Raw genomic sequence first — 25,582 nt, 5'->3', positions numbered from 1 at the left:
TAACGAATCATCCCCTGAGAAATATCATTCATAGTCCCAAGGCTAGTGGGAGATTGATCAAGTGGGCAATAGAGCTGGGAGAGTTCGACATCAAGTATAAGCCATGAACGGCAATAAAAGCCCAGGCATTAGCTGACTTCGTGGTGGAATGTACCATACCCAACCAAGAAGTCGGGGGGCAGGAAGATAACATACCTCAAGACAAGGAAGTTGATAAGGGAGATAAAGAGAAGGTTAATAAGGAAAAAGAATACTGGGTTCTCTATTTTGATGGAGCATCAAAAATGAATTCAAGTGGAGCAGGTTTGGTTTTACAAAGCCCTGATGGGTTTTTAATTGAGTATGCCATGAAGTTAGACTTCCCAACCACAAACAATGAGGCAGAATATGAAGCTCTGATAGCTGGTCTTGGCTTTGCAGTGACACTTAGAGTCAAGAACTTAAAAGTCTGTGGAGACTCGAAGTTGGTCATATCCCAGGTGAAGGGAGAGTTTGAGGCAAGAGATGAAACGATGGCTAAGTATGTCCGCCTAGTAAGGGTTGTGATGACCCAGTTTGATGAATGTCATGTTGAGCACATTCCAAGGGAGGAAAATGCTAAGGCAGATGTGTTGTCAAAGTTTGCTTCATCGGAGATGGAAGAAAGTTCTGGAAGTGTATACTATCGCGTTTTGAAAACACGGAGCATTGATGTTAAGCTTGTGGCTCCTATAGGCCTGGGGACATCATGGATTGATCCCATTAAGGCTCACATTCAAACCAGTTGGTTACCAAATGATGCTACTGAGGCACGAAAATTGGTTGTTCGAGCACTAAGATAATCTTTGATAGATGGAATTCTGTATAAAAGATCTTTCGCGGTTCCCTACTTAAGATGTCTCAGGCCCGATGAGGCTCGCTTGGCTCTTGAAGAAGTACATGAAGGCATATATGGGCAACACTTGGGGGGCAGGGCCTTGACTCATAAGATAACCCGTTTAGGCTTCTATTGGCCAGAAATGATGGCTGATGCCAAAGAATATGTGAAAAAATGTGACCGCTGTCAGAAGCACGCACCAGTTGTTAGACAACCCCCCGAGATGCTGACCTCTATTAACTCACCCATCCCCTTTGCTATATGGGGAATGGATATACTGGGGCCCTTCCCCATGGCCACGACACAAAGGAAGTTTTTGATTGTAGCCATTGATTATTTCACCAAGTGGATTGAAGCCAAACCCTTGGCTAAAATCACAACTAAGCATGTTGCACAATTCCTGTGGGATAGTATTATGTGCCGGTATGGAATTCCCCACATCCTAGTCACTGAAAATGGAACACAATTCAACAATGAGGAATTCAAGAAATATTGTGAGGAAAATGAAATTGAGTTGCGATTCACATCCGTGGCTCACCCGCAAGCCAATGGGCAAGCGGAAGTGGCAAATCGAATAATCCTGGATGGACTAAAGAAGAGGATCGAGAAGTCAAGGAATAGCTGAGTGGATGAAATACTCCCCATACTATGGGCCTATAGGACTACTCTAGAGTCACGACTGAAGCAACTTCCTTCATGTTAGCATATTGTGCAGAAGCAGTTGTTCCTGTAGAGATCTCATATTCCTCCCCCAGGATTCAAGCTTTCAATGTTGAGGAAAATGAAGAAGGGCAAAGGTTAGCCCTGGATCTATTGACGAAGTACGAGATGAGGCACATGCGAAGATAGTGGAATATCAGAAAAAAGCTTCGTTCTACTACAACCTAAGGGTTAAAGAAAGGTTCTTCAAACAAGGTGACTTAGTCTTGAGGAAAGTGGAAGCTTCTGGTATAGGACAGAAAGGGAAACTTGCCCCAAATTGGGAAGGGCCGTACAAAGTCAAGAGCGTTCAGGGTAGAGGAACCTACAAGCTGGAGACTATGTATGGTTTTGAAGTCTCGAGAACTTGGCATGCCCAAAACCTGAAGGTTTACTATGTGTAAAACAGTTAAAGTACAATTCTCACTTGTCAGTATGACAAGTAGGTTTAAAAGCACCTTGAAGCTTTGCTTGCTTAGGATTTTACTATATAGAAGCTATGTTTAGATTTTATCAGGGTTGAACCCATTTCATGTAAGGAATCAAGAATACTAAGTTATAATATAAAGCCTTCGACTTAATCTCAGCTTATTAGATTGATGCATTGTGAAGGATAAAACCAAGTTATAGACTTGAGTTTGAAAAATCGAAAGAAAAAATATGACGATACTTGGGCAAAATACGACTGAAAATAATAAAAGTCAACTACAAAGTTCAATATTGTCTAAGAAAGAAGAAATACATAAAAACTTAGGCCTTGGAAGGCTAGGATTCTTCGGAACAACTATCCGAAGTCTCCTCAGATGTCTCTTCAGTCGGTCCCTCGGAAGTCCCCTCGGAAGTCTCCGCAGAGGTTCCCTCGGAACTATCTTCGGGCTCTTTGGATGCTGCAGGAGACACTGGTTTAGGAAACGCTGGCTTTGGAGGCTCTTCTACCCTGGCCTTCTTTATAACGGGCTCAGGCTCCTCCTCCGAAGAAGATTCCTCCTCTTCAGAGCTGGATTCGAGCTCCTTTCTCTTTTGGCCTTGGCCTTGACTCCCCGATGGGCCGTCCTTGAACAAATCAGCGAGCTTATCTGTAACGCCCCCAAGTGCTGGAACTCGCACAGGGTAAGGGAAGGAGGACTGTTCAAGGACTTCTGGAAACTCGTCCTGAATGGCCTCCATAGCGGCGTCCCAGCCTTCCTTATAGCTGACTGGATGAAGGAGGGCATCATGCTTCACCATTAAATCCTTGAACTCCTGAGTGTCCATCCAGCCGTCAAAGGCTTTATCCTTTTGAGCCTTGAGGATAACATTTTCAGCCCGGGCCGTTTCCAAGTCAAAAGTAGATGAGGCAAGTTGGGCTTCAAGGGCCTCTATTCTTTGGTTGGCCTCCTCCAGCTTCTTGTTCGCATCCTCGAGGCCAACCTTCCAAGCCTTGGCTTGGTGAATCACCCCTTGAAAATGGGGCGTTCGCCTACAAGATACACAGCAAAGGTAAAAAATGGAAAAAATCAAAAAGGCAAAAAAAAAACTACGAATGGCAAAGGAAAAAGACGTACCGTCGCCAAAGCCTGAGCTCCGAAAACCTCGTTAGCCTCCAAGTCCTGTTGAAGGACAAAGTCTTGATAGTCAACCGGGGAAATGGAATGCATAGACCATTTCTTGGCAAGCGCTGTGTTGCCAACAATCGAATCCTTGCCCCGGATTCCTCAAGCAGGTTGGAAGTAAGACCCTGGTTTTTGCTTGGTACGTAAAACTTGGTTGGGGCCTTCTTCGCCTGGTTCCTTTTCCTGGAGTAGGAACTCCGAGAAACGATCCCCAAGGCGCGGGTCTTTAAAGACCTTTCCATCACGCTTCATCCTGGTCGTTTCCAGATCTTTAGGCTTTGTAGCCTCCTCAATTTTCTCAGCCACTGCAACAAATAAGATAAGTGAGTTGAGAAGTTAGCAAAGTAGAAGATAGAAGGAACGAAAACAACTATATAAGGAAGGAAACGTACTCTTCTTAGGGACGGGAGAAAGGCCGCGTTCTACAAGAATGGTCTCCCTGATAAGATCCCAAGAATGGGAAGTCCCATTATCTTGCGTAAGAAGGTTGAAAGCTCAGGTCTCCTCCTCAGACAAAATTATATCGTTTGGGCTCCTATCTACGGCTAGCCCAAAAGAGGAGCGAAATAGGGTGCCCCAATCGCCACCCTCCCAAACGACGAACATAAAATCTTTCTTCCACCCCAAGTTATTGTCTGGGATGGACTTCCCGTTCACTATGCGGGGAACGGTTGGGCGCTGGTTTAAGGAAACCCACCCCGGATTCTTGTCAGGACTGTTCTTGAACTGGAAAATCTTTCTAAAAACAGCAACAGAGGTAGAGACATTGTGCTTGGCGCATTGCGACAGATAGCACAGAATCAACCTCCAAGAGTTAGGAGGGAGTTGGCAAGGGCTGATGCCCACATCAGCTAGCAAAATAGGGATTAATGGGTGAAAGGGGAGTCTAATACCTGCCCTTAAAGTATCCTTGTAGACGCATAATGCGTCTTTCCTCCACTGACAGGCCCTGTCGGCCGGACCTGCAAGAACTAGCTTGAAAGGATCCTTGATTCTGAAACAACCGCTCAACTTGTCCAGCTCCTTTGGATCCCGCAAGGCACTGATATGGTCGTGCGCGTCTAGATGCGCATCTGACGAGTACTCGTCCCCTCGGGTGTTGATCATATCAATCAAGGAAGTGTACCTTGATCGAATAGGGATTTCATTGGACTTTCTGGCCACATTCATCTTGGCCAAACAGGTCATTTTCTTATCATCCATCTGAAAAAAAGGCACATAAGGAGACAATTTTAAAACACAAACTATGCAAAAACAAGCACAAGAAGTAAAGGGAGAAGTCTTACCTGAAGTAATGCTCCTAAAAAAGGCTTTGGGGCTTAAGATACTCCGACTTACTGTTATTGTTCTGAGATTCTTAACAGAAGAAGAAAGAAGGAGAATTTAGAAATGAGAAAGTGAGGAGTAGTAGACACTACTCACTCCTTTATATAGGAGAAAAAGTGAAGTTGAAGGGACAAAAAGCCTAGTAAGGATAAAGGACCAAAGAAAAAAGCCCAGAAATGGAACATTCCAGAATATTCCAAGGAATTCCAAAGAAATTAAATAAAAATTCCCGAGAAATTCTAGAGAATTCTAAAGAGGGTGTTTTAATATATTAAGCCCAGATTAATAAGAGGCCCAATGGGTGGCCCAAATCCAATTAAGATTTGGAAAAATAAAAATCCCAAATCCAATTAAGATTTGGAAAATAGAAGGCCCAAATCCAATTAGGATTTGGAAAAATAGAAGGCCCAAATTAAAGCCCTAAAAAAGATAAGGCCCAATCCAAATTGGATAAGAAGGAAGCCCAATAAGACCAGGATTGAGGTCGAGTTCCAAGTCGTGAATTTTGCTCGAATTCTTTCGAACAGACACCCGAAAATTACGGGTATAATAGACCATGATTGAGGTCGAATTTCAGCTCGTGAATTCTATTCGAATTCTTTCGAACAGACACCCGAAAATTACGGGTATAATATAACTGGATTGAGGTCGAAAGCCAGACCAGGATCGAGGTCGAATTCCTGAATCAAGCACAATATTTTTCAAGAATAGGGTGCATAAACCTAGACTAAAATCCAGGTCGAAGAATCGACTAGGATCCTGCTCGAAACCCAGGTCGTGAATCCTAGTCGAAATCTAACGACCAGGAAGCAAATAAGCACATAAGTCTCAACTAAGATCTAGGTCGAAGGTTCGACTAGGATCCTGGTCGAAACCCAGGTCGTGGATCCTAGTCGAAACCAAACGACCAAGAAGCAAAGAAAGACACTAGTTTTCGACCAAAATCCAGGTCGAAGGTTCGACTAGGATTCTGGTCGAAAGCCAGCTCGTGGATCCTAGTCGAAAGCCAGGTCGTGGATCCTAGTCGAAGTCCTTCGACCATGATTGGAAAGCTGGCCCAAAATTCGACTAGGATCCAGGTTGAAATTTCGACTAGGATCCTGGTCGAAAAAGGGCTGAAATTTTGAGAATATTTGTGAAAAATTGCAAAAAAAATCTCGAAAAAAGGGAAAATTCCTGAAAAATACCAGAAAATTCCTAAAAATAGGGAGAAGGTAAGAAAATAGAAGGGGAAGTTTTTAAACGACCCTGAAGTCACGTATAAGGCAAATCATTGTAAGCGTGTACGTCGCTCCACACTTTACGCAAAACGATACCCTGAAAGGGAGTGAACGAACTTAACTTTTGCGAAATCTTATACGGTTTCCCAAAAGTTAGGGGGCAAATGATAGGGATAAATAAATCCTGATTATATAATTAAATATTTCAGTAATTATACATGATTTGGGCTGCTAAGCCCAATAAGAAGATGTATGACATTCAGACCAAAAAGGTTAACACATTGATCAGGCCTGATGGACCAGATCAGGCCTGATGGAACAAAAAAGGCCCAAAAATCCTCAATATTAATTAATTTCGTAATTAATTAATAAGGAAAAAATCAGCTATTGAAAAGAGTCCCAATGAGGACATAAATCATTGCAGATTAGCCTTTAAGGGACCTAGAAGGATAATGAATTAGTTTCCTACTATTTAGGACCCCAAAGTCCATTCTAATTCAGAGACTTGATCACCAAGTCTCCTATACCAAGTCCAATTCAAGGACCACCAACATCTATATAAGGGCTCTCACCCCCACAAATCAGAACTACGTTTTTTGGCTTAATTCTCTAATTCACAGAGATACGTAGACATCTCATAAAGGCAGAGTTAAGTTACGAAACACGAGAGCTGCCATTAAAGGCCTTGAGCTCCCGAACCTTAGCAATAAATACAGCAAATAATAACCTTAGTTTTTTATTCATAACAAATTTAAACATAAAAAATGTAACAGTTTGTTTATAATTTTAATTTTAAGTAAATAATAATAATAAAAAAAAAAGAATTGCCGGATCTGAGGATGAAATCAGCATACATAGCTGAGGTTAAAAAATACAAATATAATATATGAATATTTTTGTAAATATAGGGGATCATATTTATATTTACAAATTTATCCTTAAAATATTATACTATAAAATATTCTAACATAAGGTAATTTACTTGAGGACTTGACATATTTATCCTTAAAATATTATACTATAAAATATTCTAACATAAGGTAATTTACTTGAGGACTTGACATGGCCAAAATTTACAATACCAGTCAACCATGGAGGGGGTAAATGAAATCACCAATTTACAAATCCTGGTGGGATGGAAGTACATAAACGAACACATAAGAAACGAATAAACACACACCGAAACCAAATTACTATATATAGGAAACGCTACCCTCCCCAGTCTCCGAAACCATCGGCGATCCGTTCTAACTAACTAACGAACTAACCCTCTCAAATTACATTTTCCGATGGAATCTACCCGATGCTTACCCCCTAAAGCACCTCCTTCCGGCAAGAAGCCGTTTTCACCACCTCCCAAAGCCTCCGACGCTCTCCCTCTCCCTCTTTACCTCACTAACTTCATCTTCTTCACTCTCTTCTTCTCCGTCGCTTACTTTCTTCTTCACCGTTGGCGTGAGAAGATCCGTACGTCAACGCCTTTACACATCGTTACTCTCACTGAAATCTCCGCCATTGTGTCTCTCTTCGCTTCCTTCATTTATCTCCTCGGTTTCTTCGGCATTGATTTTGTACAATCTATTATTTATCGAAGCATCGAATCCGAGGTAGACGATTTGGATTTATTAGATTCTAACAACATTCCCAAAAATGTAATGGATGAATCCAAAACGGTGTCCTCTGAGGAAGACGAGGATATAATTCAGTCGGTTGTCATAGGCAAAACGCCGTCGTATTCGTTAGAGTCCAAATTAGGGGATTGTTATAGAGCGGCTTTGATTAGGCGTGAGGCGGTGCAGAGAGTTACTAAGAGGTCGTTAGAGGGATTACCGTTTGATGGCTTTGATTATGCGTCGATATTAGGGCAGTGTTGTGAGATGCCAATTGGTTATGTTCAAATACCCGTTGGGATTGCGGGCCCGTTGTTGTTGAATGGTTGTGAGTATGTTGTGCCAATGGCTACCACGGAAGGGTGTTTGGTTGCCAGTACCAATCGAGGTTGTAAGGCTATTTATACTTGTGGTGGTGCTACTGCCATTTTGATCAAAGATGGGATGACTAGAGCTCCGGTTATTAGGTTTTCGACTGCCAAAAGAGCTTCTCATTTGAAGTTCTTCTTGGAGGATCCTCTTCATTTTGACACCCTCGCCGTTGTTTTCAACAAGTAATTTTCGCTTTTTGCTCTTCACTTGCATATGTTATTCGTCAGTGTCACTAGTTTTGGTGTATTTGTTAGTATGGTTAAATAGCAACTTTTGTGTTTTTTGTTCCTGTTTCTTTCATTGGTCTTGCTGACCTCCTCCAATGAAACTTTGTGTGTGTGTGTGTTAGCTGTGCAAACCTTTTTTGCTTGATTTAGTAATCAAAATAACCCTTTTTTTTTGTTTTTTTATCCTTTTCTTCTTTTCCTTATTGCGATGATGTAAAAGTGGGTTCCTGTTTGTCAGAATTTTGTTACATTTCAAAACTTATTAGAACATGATAAAAGAATGTTGTTTTCTTAGGGGATTAGAATTCTTATAGGCTAGTCATTTCAGTACATTCAGGTTAATTCCAGTTTAGTTTGACTTGGAGTCCAAGTTGAATCCAGTACACGCACACCCCTTATATTATCTCAAATTTTAATTTACTTGGATAATTCTGCCTCAGCGGCCAGTTTTCATTCCAAAGAAATAATATTGGATTTATTTTTTCCTCACGTTATAATCATTTGTCTGTTACAATATTTTAGTTATTGTTTGTGGGATTTCATAATTGCTGGTCGCATGCGCATATAGTTGCTGTGTTGGAAAATATCAGGTCCTGAACAACATACATTTTTTACTAGAATCATGTATTGTGTTTTATGGCTTGCAGGTCTAGCAGATTTGCTAGGCTGCAGAGAATTCAATGCTCCATGGCAGGGAAGAATCTCTACATCAGATTTACCTGCAGCACAGGGGATGCTATGGGAATGAACATGGTCTCCAAGGGTGTTCAGAATGTCTTAGACTTTCTCCAAAGTGATTTTCCAGATATGGATGTCATTGGTATTTCCGGTGAGTACTTATTAATAACTTATAGACATTAAGCTTAAAAACATTAAGGAATTAGCTGTGATGGAATGAAATTTAACTGTTACAACTGTTGTTATTAAGCTTATTCTCTCAAATTATTCCCTTATGATGCTAAGGGTTAATAATAATGTTCACTAGTGAATGTCTTTTTAAGGTCCACCTAAGTTTTGGTGATTTTTCCATTCAATCTAGTTTGTACTCATGTGGGTAATATTTGGAGTCCTTCAGCAGTTTACTGCAATTGCTCTCTGTTTCAATTACTTACTGTGTACTCTTGCTACTTATCTTTAGGAAACTTCTGTTCTGATAAGAAACCATCTGCAGTCAACTGGATTGAAGGGAGAGGGAAATCTGTTGTTTGCGAGGCAATTATTACCGGTGATGTGGTGAAGAAAGTATTGAAAACCACTGTACCTGCCTTGGTAGAGCTTAACATGCTTAAAAATCTTGCTGGTTCAGCTATCGCGGGTGCTCTTGGTGGCTTTAATGCACATGCTGCAAACATAGTCTCTGCGATTTTTATAGCCACGGGTCAGGACCCTGCACAAAACGTTGAGAGTTCTCATTGCATAACTATGATGGAGGCTATTAACGGTGGACATGATCTTCACATCTCGGTCACCATGCCATCAATCGAGGTATATAATTATCTTCATTCCATCTGGATTTGAAGTAAAATTTTGTAAATTGCGAAGTAGTTGCTTTTTAGTCTTTAACTGTTTATTGAAGGGGATGAAAAGTTGTAAAAAACCTGCCTTTGACCATTTTTGTGGAAGCCTGACAATGTATTATCGGTTCACAACACTTGTCACGGTCATATGTTGTATGACTTGAGCTAATGTGAGTGTTACCTGGTCTAGGTTGGTACAGTTGGAGGTGGAACACAATTGGCATCTCAGTCTGCTTGCTTGAACCTACTTGGGGTAAAGGGGGCAAACAAAGAGTCTCCTGGTTCAAATTCGAGGCTCTTGTCAACCATAATAGCTGGTTCAGTTTTAGCTGGAGAACTCTCGCTCATGTCAGCCATTTCAGCCGGGCAACTTGTTAAGAGTCACATGAAATATAACAGATCAAACAGAGATATGTCCACAATTGCGTGCCAGAATTAAAGATCTCCCATCACGCATAAGAACTAGATTAAAACATCAAAGAACTGGTGGAAGACCGCAGAAGAAGAGGCTATTTTATGCTCCATGTGCAGTTGTGAACTGCATCATCTTTAAAGTTGACAAACATGTTAAAGCAAAAGCTTGGGCTCGGGTTGCATGGTTGTAGTCTGTTTTAACTGTTAACTCATGTGCGATGATCTTTTGTTTGCTGTTGTGTTAAGTTTGTCCATAGCAGGAGAGCAATGTTGTTTATTTTTCATGTCCTGCTTCTCAATCAATGAAATTTGACTGAGGAGAATTCCTTGTTGGTGATCATCCGAGTTTGAAGGAGTTGCACTTGTGGTTTGTACATGAGTTAAAACATTGTTACATTGATTCATATGTTTCTTGTGAACCCAATTTACAATGTTAGCTTTGCGTCGCGACTTCGCTTAACATATCTGGAATGGTGCACGGTACACTTTTATATTATTTCAGTATCTTTCAGAACTTTGCAAGATCAACTTCAGGCCCATCTGCTAAATATAAAGTTGTACTCCGACCTACGCCCAACTCTTTGGAAACGGAGGGGAGCATGAATTATAGCAACATATCATCATTCCTGCTGTCAAAAACGAATATGTGTATCGTAGTTTGCACATGCCAATATCCTTTGAATACCATTCCTATATCCTTTTTGTTGTTTGTTGACTTGTTTTTTCTATTACTCAAACACCCCGCGTACTCAACAACTTCTTCGGGCAAACATTTTCTCTTCTTCAGATAACGTAAGACAGCGAATAAGAAATCATTGTACAAGTATTGGAGTTGCCCGAGTGTGCTTCCGTCGAATCCTCAAAAATTTGGTAGGTTACGTTTTTTAGTGTGTGTGTATATTGTGTCACACTCCGTAAAGATATAAATCACACAAAATAAAATAAGATTAACGATCACAATTTTATCCAACCCGATAGATATACGAAATAATTAAAATTTTAATTTTAATCGGTTTGAATTTTTTCGAATCTGATTTTTAATTTTTCGATCCAGATCTGAATCTTTTTCTTAGACCCGAAAAAATTTGGATCTCAATTTAAATCTTAAATATACGAAACCGATACCTGACCCCGCAACCCGAAATTCGATCCAAACCTAATTTGAATCTGAAATTCAAAAAATATCCGATTATAAATATACACACAGGACTACTCCAATAGAAACCAATTAGAATAGAAACTAGAAACCAAATAATTTTTTTTGAAAAATTAATTCGAAATAGAATACATATGGTATGCAAATCGATCGTTGAGAGATGTATAAAAATATAGTGAAATCGGATTTTAAAAAAAACTTACGTTTTGACGGGAAAAATCAAATTAAAAACGGAGGGAAAAACTGAAATTGGGTATGGGAGCGTGCAGAGAATAGTTGGGTGGGGTGATTTAGGGGACCATTAGATTATGTTAATCTAATGACTTAGATTGATTCCTATTTTCTATTTTAATTTTATTTTGTATTTGATCATTCCCACATACACATATACATCAACACATATATTATGAATTATTAAATAAATTTAGCTAACATTAATTTACAACATTAATACAAATTTATATACATCAAATAATTGTTGAATAATTAAATTTAATATATTTGATGTTAATATTAAACTACATATATTACTATTTTCATAGTTAAGCATTTGACTTACATTTAGTAAAGTCAAGACCCCAACACTTCCCCAACCCTATATAGACTACGACTTTTGTATTTTAACACTCTAAAAAATGTGTTCCAACCGTATTCTTATGATAGTATAATTTTTAATTAATTAACTTCAAAAAATCTGAATTAGATCCGAATTTTATCCGAAATTTGAAAATACCCGACTGATCATATTTAGTTCTTCATTTTTAATATCCGAACCTGAACCCGATACGAATCAAAACATAACGGATCAAATTTGGATCTGACGAAACATGAACCGAACCAATCTGACTTATTGCCATCCCTAAATAATATCATTACAATAATTTATTTTTTATTGAAATTGATTTTTAAATATTGAGATGAAAGTGTTTAACAACAATTAAACTTAACATGTCGAATTAAAACATAAAATCTCATCTTAATTGGGTGTTGTGCTGAGATTATAATATTTTAAAATATTACTTTAACTTATATTTTAATGTTAACATATTTTAAAAAAATAATTACTGTTGAATATTAATATTATTTTTATACTTGCAATATATAAGTGGAATATTAATATTAGGTATTTATAATATTAAGTTATATTTAATTATAAAGAAGAGTGACATTTAAAGTTAAAGGGACATTTAAAGTTAAAGAGAGGGGCAGTTGGGGTATTAAAAACTGTCACAATGAAACATTGCGGACTGTCCATGGCCACCTGCTGCAATGAATCATTGCGGAAGTCCGGGGCCGCTTTGTAACAATGCGTCCCCCGCAATGTTTCATTGCGGTGGGTTGGCTGTCATTCCTCCCCAACCCGCGTTGGCTCCTGATTGAACCTGATATATATATAAGGGGCTATTATAATAAAAATCAATTTTAGAATAAGACAAGAAACCAAATATTTTTTTTAAAATTAGTTCGAAATATAACACATATGGTATACAAATCGATCGTTGAGAGATTGCGAAATATACAGTGAAGTCGGATTTAAAACAATATTACCGTTTGACGGAAAATATCAAATTAAAAAAGGAGGGAAAAACTGAGATTGTGTGTGGGAGAGTGCAGTTTAGTTGGGTGTTGTGCTTTTAGGAGGACCATTAAAATTAATTGATCTTATAACTTCGATTAGTTTCTAGTTTTTATTTTAAGTTATATTTCTATTTGATCATTTGCCTTGTTATTCCCAAACAATCTAAACAAGAATGACACAAGGGGGGTTGAATGAAATTCTGGCTTCTTTTTGATTTTAAGAAAAGTTCTTCTACAAATAAATAACAGTGTTTAATTTAGCAATGGTGCGGAATGAAAGTAGTGTATAAATCAAAACACAAAGTATTTAAATACAAGTACTTAAAAACTTTCTGGTGGATTTAACTTTTCCACTAGAGATATATATTAAGTAGAGAACTATGTGTTACAAAATTGTACACAGCTGCTTACACGTTGAATAACAAGAACATAGAAATTCTTTATAGATTTTTCCTTATCTATTTCTGTGGTAAGTGCTTACTAAGTTGGATGCTATTCAACTTGCTACTCTTGGTTTATATACCACCAAGTTACATGATAAAAAGACAAGTAAATAAGACAAAACATTTCAAGTCTAATTTCATGCTACTTCATTTCTCAATCCAGCATCTTTGAATATTTTCTGTTTAGCATGGAAATGGAAATGTTTCTTTGTTCTCTAAACCCTGCAAATAGGCTGCCACATTCCATTTGCATACAATTAACGCATGTGACTGTCAAGTCACTATCAAATGCTCTTTTGAATTTGAACATCATCCGTTGAAGCTTCATTGAATCATCCGTTGAAACTGTGGTTGATCATCCGTTGAAACTTTGGCTAATCATCCGTTGAGACTACGTGAATCATCCGTCGAAGCTTTAGTTGATCATCCGTTGAAACTTTATGAAACATCCGTTGAGACTGTTTTCTTGGCAGTTAACTCCATTTCATTTATGCAGGATTACAAGGCATCTGATATTTACAATTAACCAACCTATCTTGCATATCAATCTAGTAGTCAACATGATCTATACATTCTACAACATCTATTTTATTAAGCCATTTTGATACGCAGGAATGTCCTACTAAACTTATTGTTACATAAGCTACTCTTTCAACGGATGTTGAAATGATCATCCATTGAAAGTTACAATGACACTTAATTAAAATCTACTAAGTGTTTTATTCAAGTTATCATCAAGTGCACAATATATTCCTAACAATCTCCCCCCAATTTATGTCTACTGGAATTGTAGCCATAAATTAAGAGAAACTTGATGATAACAAAATACTCTATGAATACCGAATGAAATAAAACAGATAAAATTTACAAGTGCTTCAATTTATTGAAAGTTCTCACAAAAAAAGATTTGTAGAGAGTCTTACAGATCATTTTCAAGGTGCTCCTCTGGACTGAGCAAATTTAGATCATTTCCTTGATTGCCTTGACTTCTTTCCCAGCTTCGCATTATTTTCTTCAATTTGATTTTGGAGTTACCTGTAAAATTCTGATTCATCCTCATTTATCTGGTCCAGCTTTTCTTGCATCTTCTTAAGAGTTTCATTGCTTGCAATCTTTAGCTGATCTTTCAATCTAAAGAATCTTCTGATGTATTTCTCATCCTTGAACTCCATTATCCAAAATGGCCTCAAATGCACCCTATCTCCAAAAAAAGGAATTGTCAATACTCTTGGGAGTGCATTTGGCCCTCTCCAACTATTCCTTATCTCCTCAATCTTGTTTAGTATCATTTTCTTGGCAACTATATTATATCTAAAGTTTTTCTTGATTGAGGAGAAGACAGTCACTAAAATTGAATAACCTTCATTGAGAATTCTGTGAAGGGGCCATGTTATCTCTTTTCCACCCTTATACCTGAAGACTAATATCTCTGGAAGATGCCTATAGGAATCAATAGATCCAACTTCTTCTAGCTCATCCGTATAGAGATTTATGTCTGAAAATTCTTTGATGTCACAGATGTAGAGTTAATCTCCCTTGTTGACAGTAGGCTTGGGTTTGGCCAAATCTTGGATTGAAGTTTAACAGGCTTGACTGTTTTGACTACTCTTTCCTTTGTTTTTCTTGGTTTAGAAAAGATTGGAATATTTAGATCAGGAAGAGGCAAGCTGTCCCAATCTATGGGTTCATCCTTAGGAACAACATGTTCACCATAAAAGGTGATGTTAGGATCAACCTTGAATTCAGTCTCCTTCACAGTAAGTATGGCTGATTGGCTTGAAGTTGTAGATTGGGTTGGCATGTAGTATTCCTTATCTTCATCAAAGTCTAGCTTCCTCTTTGCATGGAGTTTGAATCTAAACTTCCATTTTGTCTGCTTTGGTTTTTCTTGCTTTTCTTCATTCAGAATTTCAGTTGTCACAGCAGGCAATGTAATTTTTGTGGTTGCAAGCTTCTTGGCTAGGTTCTTGGCTTCTAAAGCAACTTGCTTTTGTTGTTGTTTAAGCCTCGCGTTCTCTTCTTTCTTAGCTTCTGCAGACTGTGGATGTCCAGCCACCACACATATTAGTTTACCATTCCTGTAGATTTTAGCAATTCTGTTCTTTGACACTGTGTCTATGGGATCTTTGGATAAGGCAATAAACCTTGCAAGCTGCTTCTTTTCATCTGTCCTAGGGGTTTCATAAGATGGGTCCAGTGGATTTTTGTTTGAATTTTTTGGATAATTCCTTTTTGGCTGAAAAATCACACTAGCCTTTGGAGACTTGATTGATGAGGGTTGACCCCTTTCCATGTTCCCTAAACTCGTTTCATTAGCTGAAATTTGTCTCAATTGGGAGAAGTGAGAAAAGACCTTATCTTGCTTGTCAATTGAACCAAATTTCTTCTTGATTTTTTTACCAAGCTTCCTCCATTTTGCATCTAGCTCTTGCTCAACTGCTGCTACATCAAGTTGTTTGAATTTATTATTTGACTCCAACTTAGCAGCTGCTATCTTGATCAGATCAATGCTGTCCAAGGATGGTGGATTAGTGAAAGCAATTGCTGGAACAATCAACTTGTTAATTTGTATGTCTAGCACTTTCTCCCCCTTGTTGACTCCCCTTGGCTAACTAGAACAATTGAGTCTTTTTTCCCCTTTTTGTTAGCATCAAGTTGAGTGGAGGTTGAAGTTTGTGCAGCCACCAGTTTCTGAAGAAGTAGAGTTTGTTGGACTTGATGTAGATGGATTTCAATAATTGATGTTTCCAGGGTTTTGAGCCTTTTGTCTATAAGGAGTCCACTTTGCTCTGTAGATGAGAGTTTTTCCTAAGTTGTCTGTTGATATCTAGCATAGTTGTGTCAGGAAACTTAGCCTCCAATCTCTCAGTAATATCCTTTTTGACTTGACCAATGTCTGTTTTCGGTGCAGTGACATCAACATTGTATTGGAGAGATTGGATTTGGTGTAGTTGAAGAGATTTTAGATGTGCTTGAAGAAATCTCTTGGTGTTGGCATTTGTAGTAGTTTGAAGAGCTATCTGAGTTTGTTGAATTATGTGAAGGAGAGTGAATTTGAAATGGTGTTCATCACATTCTTTGGAAAACACCCAAGATGGAGTGTTTGATATTGAGTTAGGGCCTGCTTTTTCCTCTATATCCATGAACTCTCCTTCATCATCATATTCATCCCTGTTAGTCCCTTAACAATATAGCAAGAATTACAGAAGGGGGGTTGAATGGAATTCTTGAACCTTTTTCTTGAAATAAAAATGTTTAACTCGAATATAGATATAATGTTTTGATTGGCACAATACGGAATAGAAATATAATGAATCAAAACATAAGTAATTAAAAACAAGAGTCTTTAAAAACTTTCTGGTGGATTTAAACAATTCCACCAGAGATATATATAATATATCGAGAGGACTCTGTGTGCAAGAATGCTCACAGCTGCTTACAAATGAACTACTGAGTTTACAGGAAATGCTAAAGATTCTGCTTACAAAAATTTCTCTATTTTTGTGTTTCTCAGCTATCTCAGTTATTTTTCTATTTTCTACTCTCTTGGTTTATATAATACCAAGATTACAAAGTCAAAAAGACTGAACAAATATAAAATCTAACAGTCTTAATCTTTGCTGCTTTTCGTCCTCTATTACCCAGTTAATGGGCTTCCACAATGTGTTTGTATACAACTCGACGGCTGTGTGTCAGCTTTCACTGTTCAACTGATGTTTGAATTCTTGATATGATCATCCGTCGACTTTCAGATCATCCGTCGATGACTTAATTGATCATTCGTCGACTGCTATGTTAAACATCCGTTGATAGTCATTTGATCATCCATCGAAGGCTTTGTTAATCATCCGTCGGTAGCTATTTTGGCACTTGACTTCATTTCACTTATACAGAATTACAAGACATTACTTATGTACAATTAATCAACCTATTCTGCATATCTAGTTAAAGTCAACATGACTTATATGCTACTATATATTCTATACAAAGGTGCATACATCACCGTGCTACAAACTTATTGTTACATAAGCTACTCACTCGATGGATAATAAGTTAATTATCCGTCAGGACTATAATGAGTTATCCGTCGGGACTATAATTCTTATCCGTCGAGTGCTACATTATTTCACTAAGTAAAATCTACTTAGATGTTTTGTTTAAGTGATCATCAAGTACACAACATATTCACAACAATCTCCCCCAATTTATATCTACTGGAATTGTAGCCATAAATTAAGAGATGCTTGATGATAACAAAACATCCTAAACATATATCTTTAAAGATAAGTAGATAAAACTGAAAGTGCTTCAATTAAACAAAATGTACAAGGTTTGGCTCACAGTCAGTTCAAGATGCTCCTCTAGCCTGAGCAGGTTTTTCTAGTTCCTTGAAGGTCTGGATCTTCTTCCAAGCTTTCTGTTGTTTTCTTCAATTTGATTCTGGAGCTGCCTGTGGAATTCTAGTTCATCAGATTCTGAGAGATCTAGCATTTCTTGCATCTCCAAGAGAGTCTCATTGCTAGAGATACTCAATTGGTCTTCTAGTCTGAAGAATCTTCTCACACCCTTATCATCGATGAATTCCATCAGCCAGTAGGGCCTTAGATGCACTCTTCTCCCTGTGTATGGGATGATTAGAGTCTTTGGGAGTGCATGTTTAGCTCTAACACTCCTCAGCTCTTCAATCCTCTTCAATACTAGTCTTCTTGCAGTTACATTGAACCCAAAGTTTTTCTTGAAGGATGAATAGACTTTGATCAACACAGCTTGGCTTTCTTGAAGTATCCTGTGAAGAGGCCACTGAATCTCCCTTCCTCCTTTGTATTTGAACACCAACCTTTCAGGTAGGTTTCTGTATGCATCAATTTCCCTTACTTCATCCAGCTCATCCAGATAAAGGTTTAGATTTGAGAATTCTTTGATGTCACACAAGTACAAGTAGTCTCCCCTGTTGACCTTGGGTTGAGCTTTAACTACTGACTTGGATTTGAGAGGTGACAGCTTCACTTTATTGACTGCCCTTGATTTTTTCCTTTTTGGCTTGGTAAGGATTGGCAAGTTGAAGTCAGGAATTGGTAATTTATCCCACTCTATTGGCTCATCCTTTGGCACAATAGGCTCTCCATGTATGTTCCTGTAGGGGTCCACCACCCTTATGTCTTCAAATACCACAGAGGGCTTTGATGTTTGAGTTTTAGCTGGTGTGGATTCCTTAGGAAATTGATCTTCCAATTCCTTGTCAACAACATCCAGTTTCCTTTTTGTTCTTCTAGCCAATTCTTTCTTTCTCGGGGATTTCTTCTGTTCTTCAATCTTCTTCTTTGATTCAGCAGCTTCAGATGGTTGAGAGGGAATTTGTTGAGAAGAGTTTACAGCCTGTAGCTTGGCCAAGATGACAATCTGCTCTTTCTTTTGTTTAGATTTTTTTGCATCTAGAGCAGCTTGCCTTTTTTCCTTCTTTAATCTTGCTTTCTCTTCTTTCTTTGCTTGAGCAAATTATGGATGTCCAGCTACCATACAAATTTCCTTTCCATTTCTGAATATCTTAGCAATTCTCCTTTTTGAGGCTGAATCAGCTGGATCTTTATAGAAGACAATGGATCTTGACATAAGCTTCTTTTCATCAGGCTTGGGTGTCTCATACACAGTGTCCAAGGGATTCTTCAAAGATGACTTTGGATAATTTGCCCTTGGTTTGAGAATTATTTCAGCCTTTTGTGATTTGATGCAGGAAGATTGTCCTTTCTCCAGATAGTTCATGCTCATATCATTCACACTTATTGGCTTGACATGAGAGTGATGGATGGCTGACTTAACTGACTCCTTGACTAGTTTAAACTTTCTCTAAATTTCCTCATCAATCTTTTCCCAGTTGATTAAACTCAACTTTCCTTTTTCAGCAACTTTCAAATTTGTTGCTGCTGCTTCAATTAGATCTATACCATCTACAACTGGTGGCTTGGAGATAGTAATTGAAGGTACAATTACTTTGCTGATTTGTACTTGAAGTTTCTCCCCCTCTGTTGGTCCTTTCTCCCCCTTACTTGATTCTCTCTCCCCCTTTTTGTTATCATCAAGTTGAGGAGTTAGGCCTTGTGCTTTAGCCAGTTGCATGAGAAGATTTGTCTGAGTTTGTTGATTTTGAAGAAGAATAGCCACTGAATCTTCAATAAATTGAACTCTTTTTTTCGGCTTGGCTAGCTTCTTTTCAGAGTCTGATTCTCTCCTCAATCTTAGTAGTAGATCTTGCATGGTACCATATGGCATTACTGAATCCAGCTTCTCAGAGTTATAGGTCTTCAAGTCAGCTATATCTCTTTTCAATTCATCCACACTGAGATTCTGTCTTAAGTGCTGGATCTTCATTAGATGTAGAGAGTCTAGGTGAGCTTGAAGAACAGCCTTGGTACCAGCATCTGAAATTTCCTGAAGGGCCTGTTGAATAGCCATTACTTGTTTGACTAAAGACACCTCAAATTGTCCTGGTGTAGATTCCTTTGCCCATGCCCATTCAGGTAAACTTAAAGCAGAACTTGGGCCTTCAGCTCCCCCTAAGTTCATGCTTCCATCCAAAGAACCAGAGTCATCATCATTAGAATTTACTCCAAATTCTTCAGATGGCTCTCCAGCTTGAGAAGGCATTCTGTTAACAACAGCTTTATCTCTTTGAAGAGATTCTGTGGTGTGCACTAAATTCAAAGTCTGCTCTGCCGCCACATTGCCCTGAGCAGCCAACAATTGATAGGCTGACACAGGATGAGTAAAAGTGTCAGCATCCAAGGAAATATTATCAATTTCAGCTTTGTAATGTTGCTGAAATTGTCTTTCCTTTTCAGCATCATCCACAGTCATTAACTCTTTAGCAATGGATGGATTCACCCTTATTTCTCCTGTACCTGCCTTTCTCTCATATTCTCTCTTTTGTTGCATCAGGGTCTCACCCTGGCTCCCCACCCTCACACCCTCACCTTCACCTACTAAGGTGGGACTCCTCTCACTCACTTTTGCCAATCCTGAAGAAATGGATTGCTGAGATTCACTCTTTTCCTCTCCTTTTGCCTGGGAGCAACCCAGCCTCTCACTCAATGCACTCTCCTCTCTCAGTCCTAAGAGTGACTGTATTACCACTAAATCTTCTGCACTTGAAATAATTGAAGTTTGAAGTTGTGCAGAGACACTCGACGGATAAGTGATATCCGTCGGGTGAGTGGTAAAGCTATCCGACGGATAACTGCTGTTAAGCTTATCCGTTGGGATACAATCACTACTCGATGAATGAGCAATATCCATCGAGAGAGTAGAAATGAATGAGGTTGGATGAGAAACTATTGTTGACTCTGTGTTGATTAAAGTTATTTGAGGCACAGATGTCACAATAGTATCTGAAAGAATTGGAAAGTGAGCCAACAAATCATCTAAAAGATGATGCTCACTTGCACTAGATTTTGGCTTCCCCAACAGAGTTAAAGAAGGGGAATCAGGAATTCAAGTGTTTATCATATCCATTTCCAGTGAGTTAGTTGGTGATTATGGTGTTTCAGTGGCTTCTATTATAAGAGATTTTGGCTGTGACTCCATATTTATTGGAGCCACATCAATCTGAATTTGAGAAAGTGCAGGGAATGTGTCTTTAGCACCAGTTTGCACTGTGTGTGTGCCCTGTGCATCCCCAGTTGTTTTGGCTTTCTTCTTTCTTGTGTAAGTTTGGGGTGAGCTTGTGTCCCTAACCCTTTTGGCCTGTGCTCTTGGCTGAGAGCTTTGTTCAATAGCCACATCCTTTTGGAATGATGCAGTTAGAAGTGAGCTTCTGTCCTTTTTAAGTATTGCAGTTTGTTGGGAAACTGCAGTGTGGCTAGGCTGGGATTCACTCAACTCTCCAACCTTATCCTTGGGGTTTCTTTGATGTTCACCCCTTCCCTCACATAACTGACCCTCCTTCACACTCCCCTCTTTGGCTTTGGTAGATTTTTCAACTAGTACCTTTTGAGAGATACCAGAGGGGGTTTTCTTTGGCTTGGATTTAGAAATTGTAGTTGATTTGGCAGCTTTGGTAGGCAACTGTTTGGTCATTGTCACAGTTGCCATAGCTACTCCTGAACTCAAAGAAATTGAGGAGATTGGAATAGTTGAGGGTATGGATGAACTTACCTCACTTACCTGAGGTGTCTGCATTACAGGAAAGTAGAACATTGGCACATCCCTATGATGGTTGGCTCTGTTCAAATCTGTAATGATTCTTCTCTCTTGAACCCAACAAGCTAATTTGTTGTTTGGGTTCTCAAGTACAATCTCTTGACAACGATGGTTAGCTAATATCATGAAAAATCTAGCATAATATACATTCTTTCCCCTTTTGGCTAACTCACCTAGTTTAAAACCTAACTTATACAAGACAAGGTCACTGAAATTGTAAAATTTATCTGTAACTAGCATGTATAGCATGTTAAGCATGGAAATGTTCACATAATCAAAATTACTGACTTTTCCAGAGAAAACTTTAGTCACAACATCACACATGAAACTCCATTCCTTCCTAAGACCTAATCTTCCAATCTCACTTAGCTTATTAGTAGGAAGTGCATAATGCATGGAATTAAGCATATTGATAATATCAGTGTCAGTGTGTGGTGAAGTTACATTATCATCAGGAATTTTGAAACATGCTTTTATCACATCACTATTGATACAGAACTCATTACCTTTGATAGTTAGAGTGATGGTTTTGTCAGTAGAGTTGTAGTTTGCAGTGGTCCACGTCTCTTCAACAACTTCACAATAAACTGTGGGTGATTCAAGCATGGCATAACTTAACTTGCAGTTCTTCACGAAGTCCATCATCTTGTGATAGTCTTCTGATTGCTGAATACCCTTATTGACCAAGGCAGTGAAGTTGTTCTTCTCATAAATGAACCCAGTCTGAGACACGATCTTTACTACAGGTGCCATTGTTAGAGAATGAAAGCTTGAAGAGAAAGATGATATTTGCTTGAGAGAGAATAAAATAAAAGCAGTTGAATTTGAGAATGATAAAAGAAAATAATTGGAATGAAATAAGCTTTTATACTCCCTCAAAAATAACGGATGAAAATAATAAAGAAAAGTAAATTACCCAATAGAAATTGCCTAAAATAGCCATTTTAAAAATAAACTATAAAAATTCCACCCATTATCCATCGTGTAATACTTACAAACTGTAAGTATACTCGATGGATAATGTTCAAGGAATTAACGGTTAAGATTTAGACAATTCGACGGATGAGGATAAACTATTATCCGTCGAGTTTTAAAAGATTCCAGAAAAGTAATTGACTTTTATTTGCACATTGTATATCGACGGATGACTTAACTCGATGGATAATGGTCATCCGTCGAGATGCAAATTTAGACTTAGCCAAAATTTCATCCATGACTAAAAAAATCAGTTAAATTTCTGGCTACATTTCAACTTACAAAATAACTCAGATAGATTCAAGAGTAATTAAGCATACCTAACTCACTTACCAACCTAGAAAAGGTGGATTCATCCAGTGGCTTGGTAAATATATCTGCAAGTTGCTTCTCACTTGGAACAAAATGTAACTCTACAGTACCATTCATTACATGTTCCCTTATGAAATGATACTTGATGTCTATGTGCTTTGTCCTTGAATGTTGCACTGGATTCTCAGTGATGGCAATTGCACTTGTGTTATCACAGAAAATAGGAATCCTCTCAACTTGCAAATCATAGTCTAGCAATTGATTTTTCATCCATAAAATCTGTGCACAGCAACTGCCAGCAGCAATATATTCAGCTTCAACTGTAGAGGTAGAAACTGAATTTTGCTTTTTACTGAACCAGGACACAAGCTTGTTTCCTAGAAATTGACAAGTTCCTGTTGTGCTTTTTCTGTCAATTCTGCAACCTGCATAGTCTGCATCTGAATAACCAGTTAGATGAAAACCAGAATCTCTAGGATACGAAATGCCAAGTTTTGGTGTTCCCTTGAGATATCTGAAGATTCTCTTAATAGCTATCAAGTGAGACTCTCTAGGATCAGCCTGAAATCTAGCACATAAACATGTAGCAAACATTATATCTGGCCTACTAGCTGTTAAGTACAGAAGTGAGCCAACCATGTCTCTATAGCTTGAAATATCCACAGACTTTTCAGCAGTGTTTAGTTCAAGCTTAGTTGCAGTGGCCATGGGAGTTTTTGCAGATGTGCAATCCATTAGATCAAACTTCTTTAAAAGATCAAAAATATATTTAATTTGACTAATGAATATTCCATCACTAACTTGCTTAACTTATAAACCAAGAAAGTAAGTTAGTTCTCCCATCATACTCATTTTATACTTACTTTGCATCAGTTTGGCAAACTTTTTACAAAGTTTCTCATCTGTAGAGCCAAAAATAATATCTTCTACATAAATTTGAACAAGTATGCTAGAGCCATTAACATTTCTGAAAAATAAAGTTTTATCTACAGTACCTCTTGTGAAGTGATTTTCCAAAAGGAACTTTGATAAAGTGTCATACCAGGCTCTAGGTGCTTGCTTCAGTCCATAAAGTGCTTTCAGTAGATAATAGACATACTCTGGAAAATTTGGATCTTCAAAGCCAGGAGGTTGACTAACATACACTTCTTCCTCCAACTCTCCATTCAGAAAGGCACTTTTGACATCCATTTGATAGACCTTGAAATTGACATGGGCTGTATAGGCTAAGAAGATTCTGATGGCTTCAAGTCTTGCAACAGGAGCAAATGTTTCATTAAAATCTATTCCTTCTTGCTGGCAATAGCCTTTAGCAACCAATCTGGCTTTGTTCCTTACTACTATGCCATTTTCATCCATCTTGTTTCTGAATACCCATTTGGTGTCTATTGGATTCTTTCCTTTAGGCTTGGGTACCAGCTTCCATACTTTATTCCTTTTAAATTGGTTTAGCTCCTCCTGCATAGCTAAAATCCAATCAGGATCTAACAGGGCTTCTTCTACCTTCTTTGGTTCTTCCTTTGATAGAAAGCTGCTGTATAGACATTCTTCTTGAGTTGCTCTTCTGGTTTGAACTCTAGAAGAAACATCACCAATAATCAGTTCAAAGGGGTGATCTTTTGTCCATTTCCTTGGTTGAGGTAGATTAGCTCTAGATGAAGAGACCTCAATGTTATCTTGATGTGTGATTGAGTTATGATTGCTAGAAACTCCCCCTGAGTTTGTGGATCTTTAATTTGAGAAAGGGGTACTTTCTATGGGTGATCTGCCTTGACTTCCTGCTCCTTTTGATAACCCGACGGATGGTGAATTTTGAGTACCGACGGATGAGGCATGTTGTCTACCGACGGATAACACAGATTGCCTTCCGTCGGATGAAGCATTTTGCAACTCGACAGATGTTGAGTTTTGTGCTTCATTGGTGGTAGATTTGTCTGCATTATCCTTAGACACTGTTTCTTGATCACTTTCATCATCACTTCCATCACTGACCATCTCAACATTGTCGAATTTGAGGCTCTCATGGTAATCTCCATCTCTCAGTCCTTCAATCTTTTTATCATCAAACACAACATGTATAGATTCCACAACAATGTTGGTTCTTAGATTGTAGACTCTATATGCTTTACCAACAGCATATCCAACAAAAATTCCTTCATCTGCTTTAGCATCAAACTTCCCATTTTGATCAGTTTAATTTCTCAAAATATAGCATTTACAGCCAAAGACATGAAGAAAGTTTAGAGTTGGCTTCTTGTTCTTGAACAATTGATAAGGAGTCATGCATCTTGCTTGATTAATCAGAGAGATGTTCTGAGTGTAGCATGCAGTGTTTACAGCTTCAGCCCAGAAATATGTTGGTAATTTCGATTCTTCAAGCATTGTCCTTGTAGCTTCAATAAGAGATCTGTTCTTTCTTTCCACTACTCCATTCTGTTGTGGAGTCCTTGCTGCTGAAAACTCATGCAAGATCCCATTTTCCTCACAAAATGCTCTCATGATATAGTTCTTGAACTCAGTTCCATTGTCACTCCTAATTCTTCTAACTTTGAAATCAGGATGATTGTTAACTTGCCTTATGTGATTGATGATGATTTCACTAGCCTCATCTTTAGACTTTAGGAAATATGTCCAAGAGAACTTTGAGAAATCATCCACAATTACTAGGCAAAATCTTTTCTTTGAGATTGACAATACATTGACTGGTCCAAACAGATCCATGTGAAGCAGTTGCAGAGGCTCTTCAATTGCTGAATCAAGTTTCTTCCTGAATGATGCTTTGATCTGCTTCCCTTTTTGGCAGGCATCACACAGTCCATCCTTTGTAAACTCCACTAGAGGAATGCCTCTTACTAGTTCTTTCTTTACCAGCTCATTCATGGTCTTGAAGTTTAAATGGGATAGCTTCTTGTGCCATAGCCAACTTTCATCTTGACTTGCTTTACTGAGAAGACAAGTTACAGATTCTGCTTTAGTTGAGTTGAAGTCAGCTAGGTACACATTTCCTCTTCTCACACCAGTGAGAACCACTTTGTTGTTTTGATTATTAGTCACAACACAGGCTTCTTTGTTGAAGGTTATTGTGTTGCCTT

General features: G+C 38.3%; 1 protein-coding gene across 2 annotated transcripts; it reads left to right on the top strand.

Moving 5' to 3' along the window:
• The first annotated feature begins 6,848 nt into the window (after positions 1-6,848).
• LOC141695868 (3-hydroxy-3-methylglutaryl coenzyme A reductase 1-like) lies at positions 6,849-10,542 on the top strand. 2 transcript variants are annotated; one of them, XM_074500077.1, is made up of 4 exons: positions 6,849-7,857; positions 8,550-8,731; positions 9,074-9,387; positions 9,610-10,542. In XM_074500077.1, exons 1-4 carry the CDS (start codon positions 6,983-6,985, stop codon positions 9,856-9,858), a joined length of 1,620 nt encoding a protein of 539 aa, XP_074356178.1. In that variant the 5' UTR covers positions 6,849-6,982; the 3' UTR covers positions 9,859-10,542. The 2 variants fall into 2 exon arrangements, with proteins under 2 accessions (XP_074356178.1, XP_074356176.1); XM_074500075.1 differs by having other exon boundaries at positions 6,850-7,857; positions 9,041-9,387.
• The last annotated feature ends 15,040 nt before the right edge of the window (positions 10,543-25,582 follow it).

The sequence above is a fragment of the Apium graveolens genome, chromosome 11, assembly GCF_009905375.1.
Source record: "Apium graveolens cultivar Ventura chromosome 11, ASM990537v1, whole genome shotgun sequence".
Taxonomy (NCBI): Eukaryota; Viridiplantae; Streptophyta; class Magnoliopsida; order Apiales; family Apiaceae; genus Apium; species Apium graveolens.
The sequence above is the reverse complement of the archived record's forward strand: the minus strand, read 5'-3'. Positions and strand labels throughout refer to the sequence as shown.

Excerpts from the sequence above, each read along its gene's own strand:
- LOC141695868 (XM_074500075.1), top strand. The coding sequence starts at position 6,983 with ATGGAATCTACCCGATGCTTACCCCCTAAAGCACCTCCTTCCGGCAAG. Across the intron at positions 8,732-9,040 it reads GGATGTCATTGGTATTTCCG|GAAACTTCTGTTCTGATAAG; the intron begins GTGAGTACTTAT and ends ACTTATCTTTAG. Across the intron at positions 9,388-9,609 it reads TCACCATGCCATCAATCGAG|GTTGGTACAGTTGGAGGTGG; the intron begins GTATATAATTAT and ends TACCTGGTCTAG.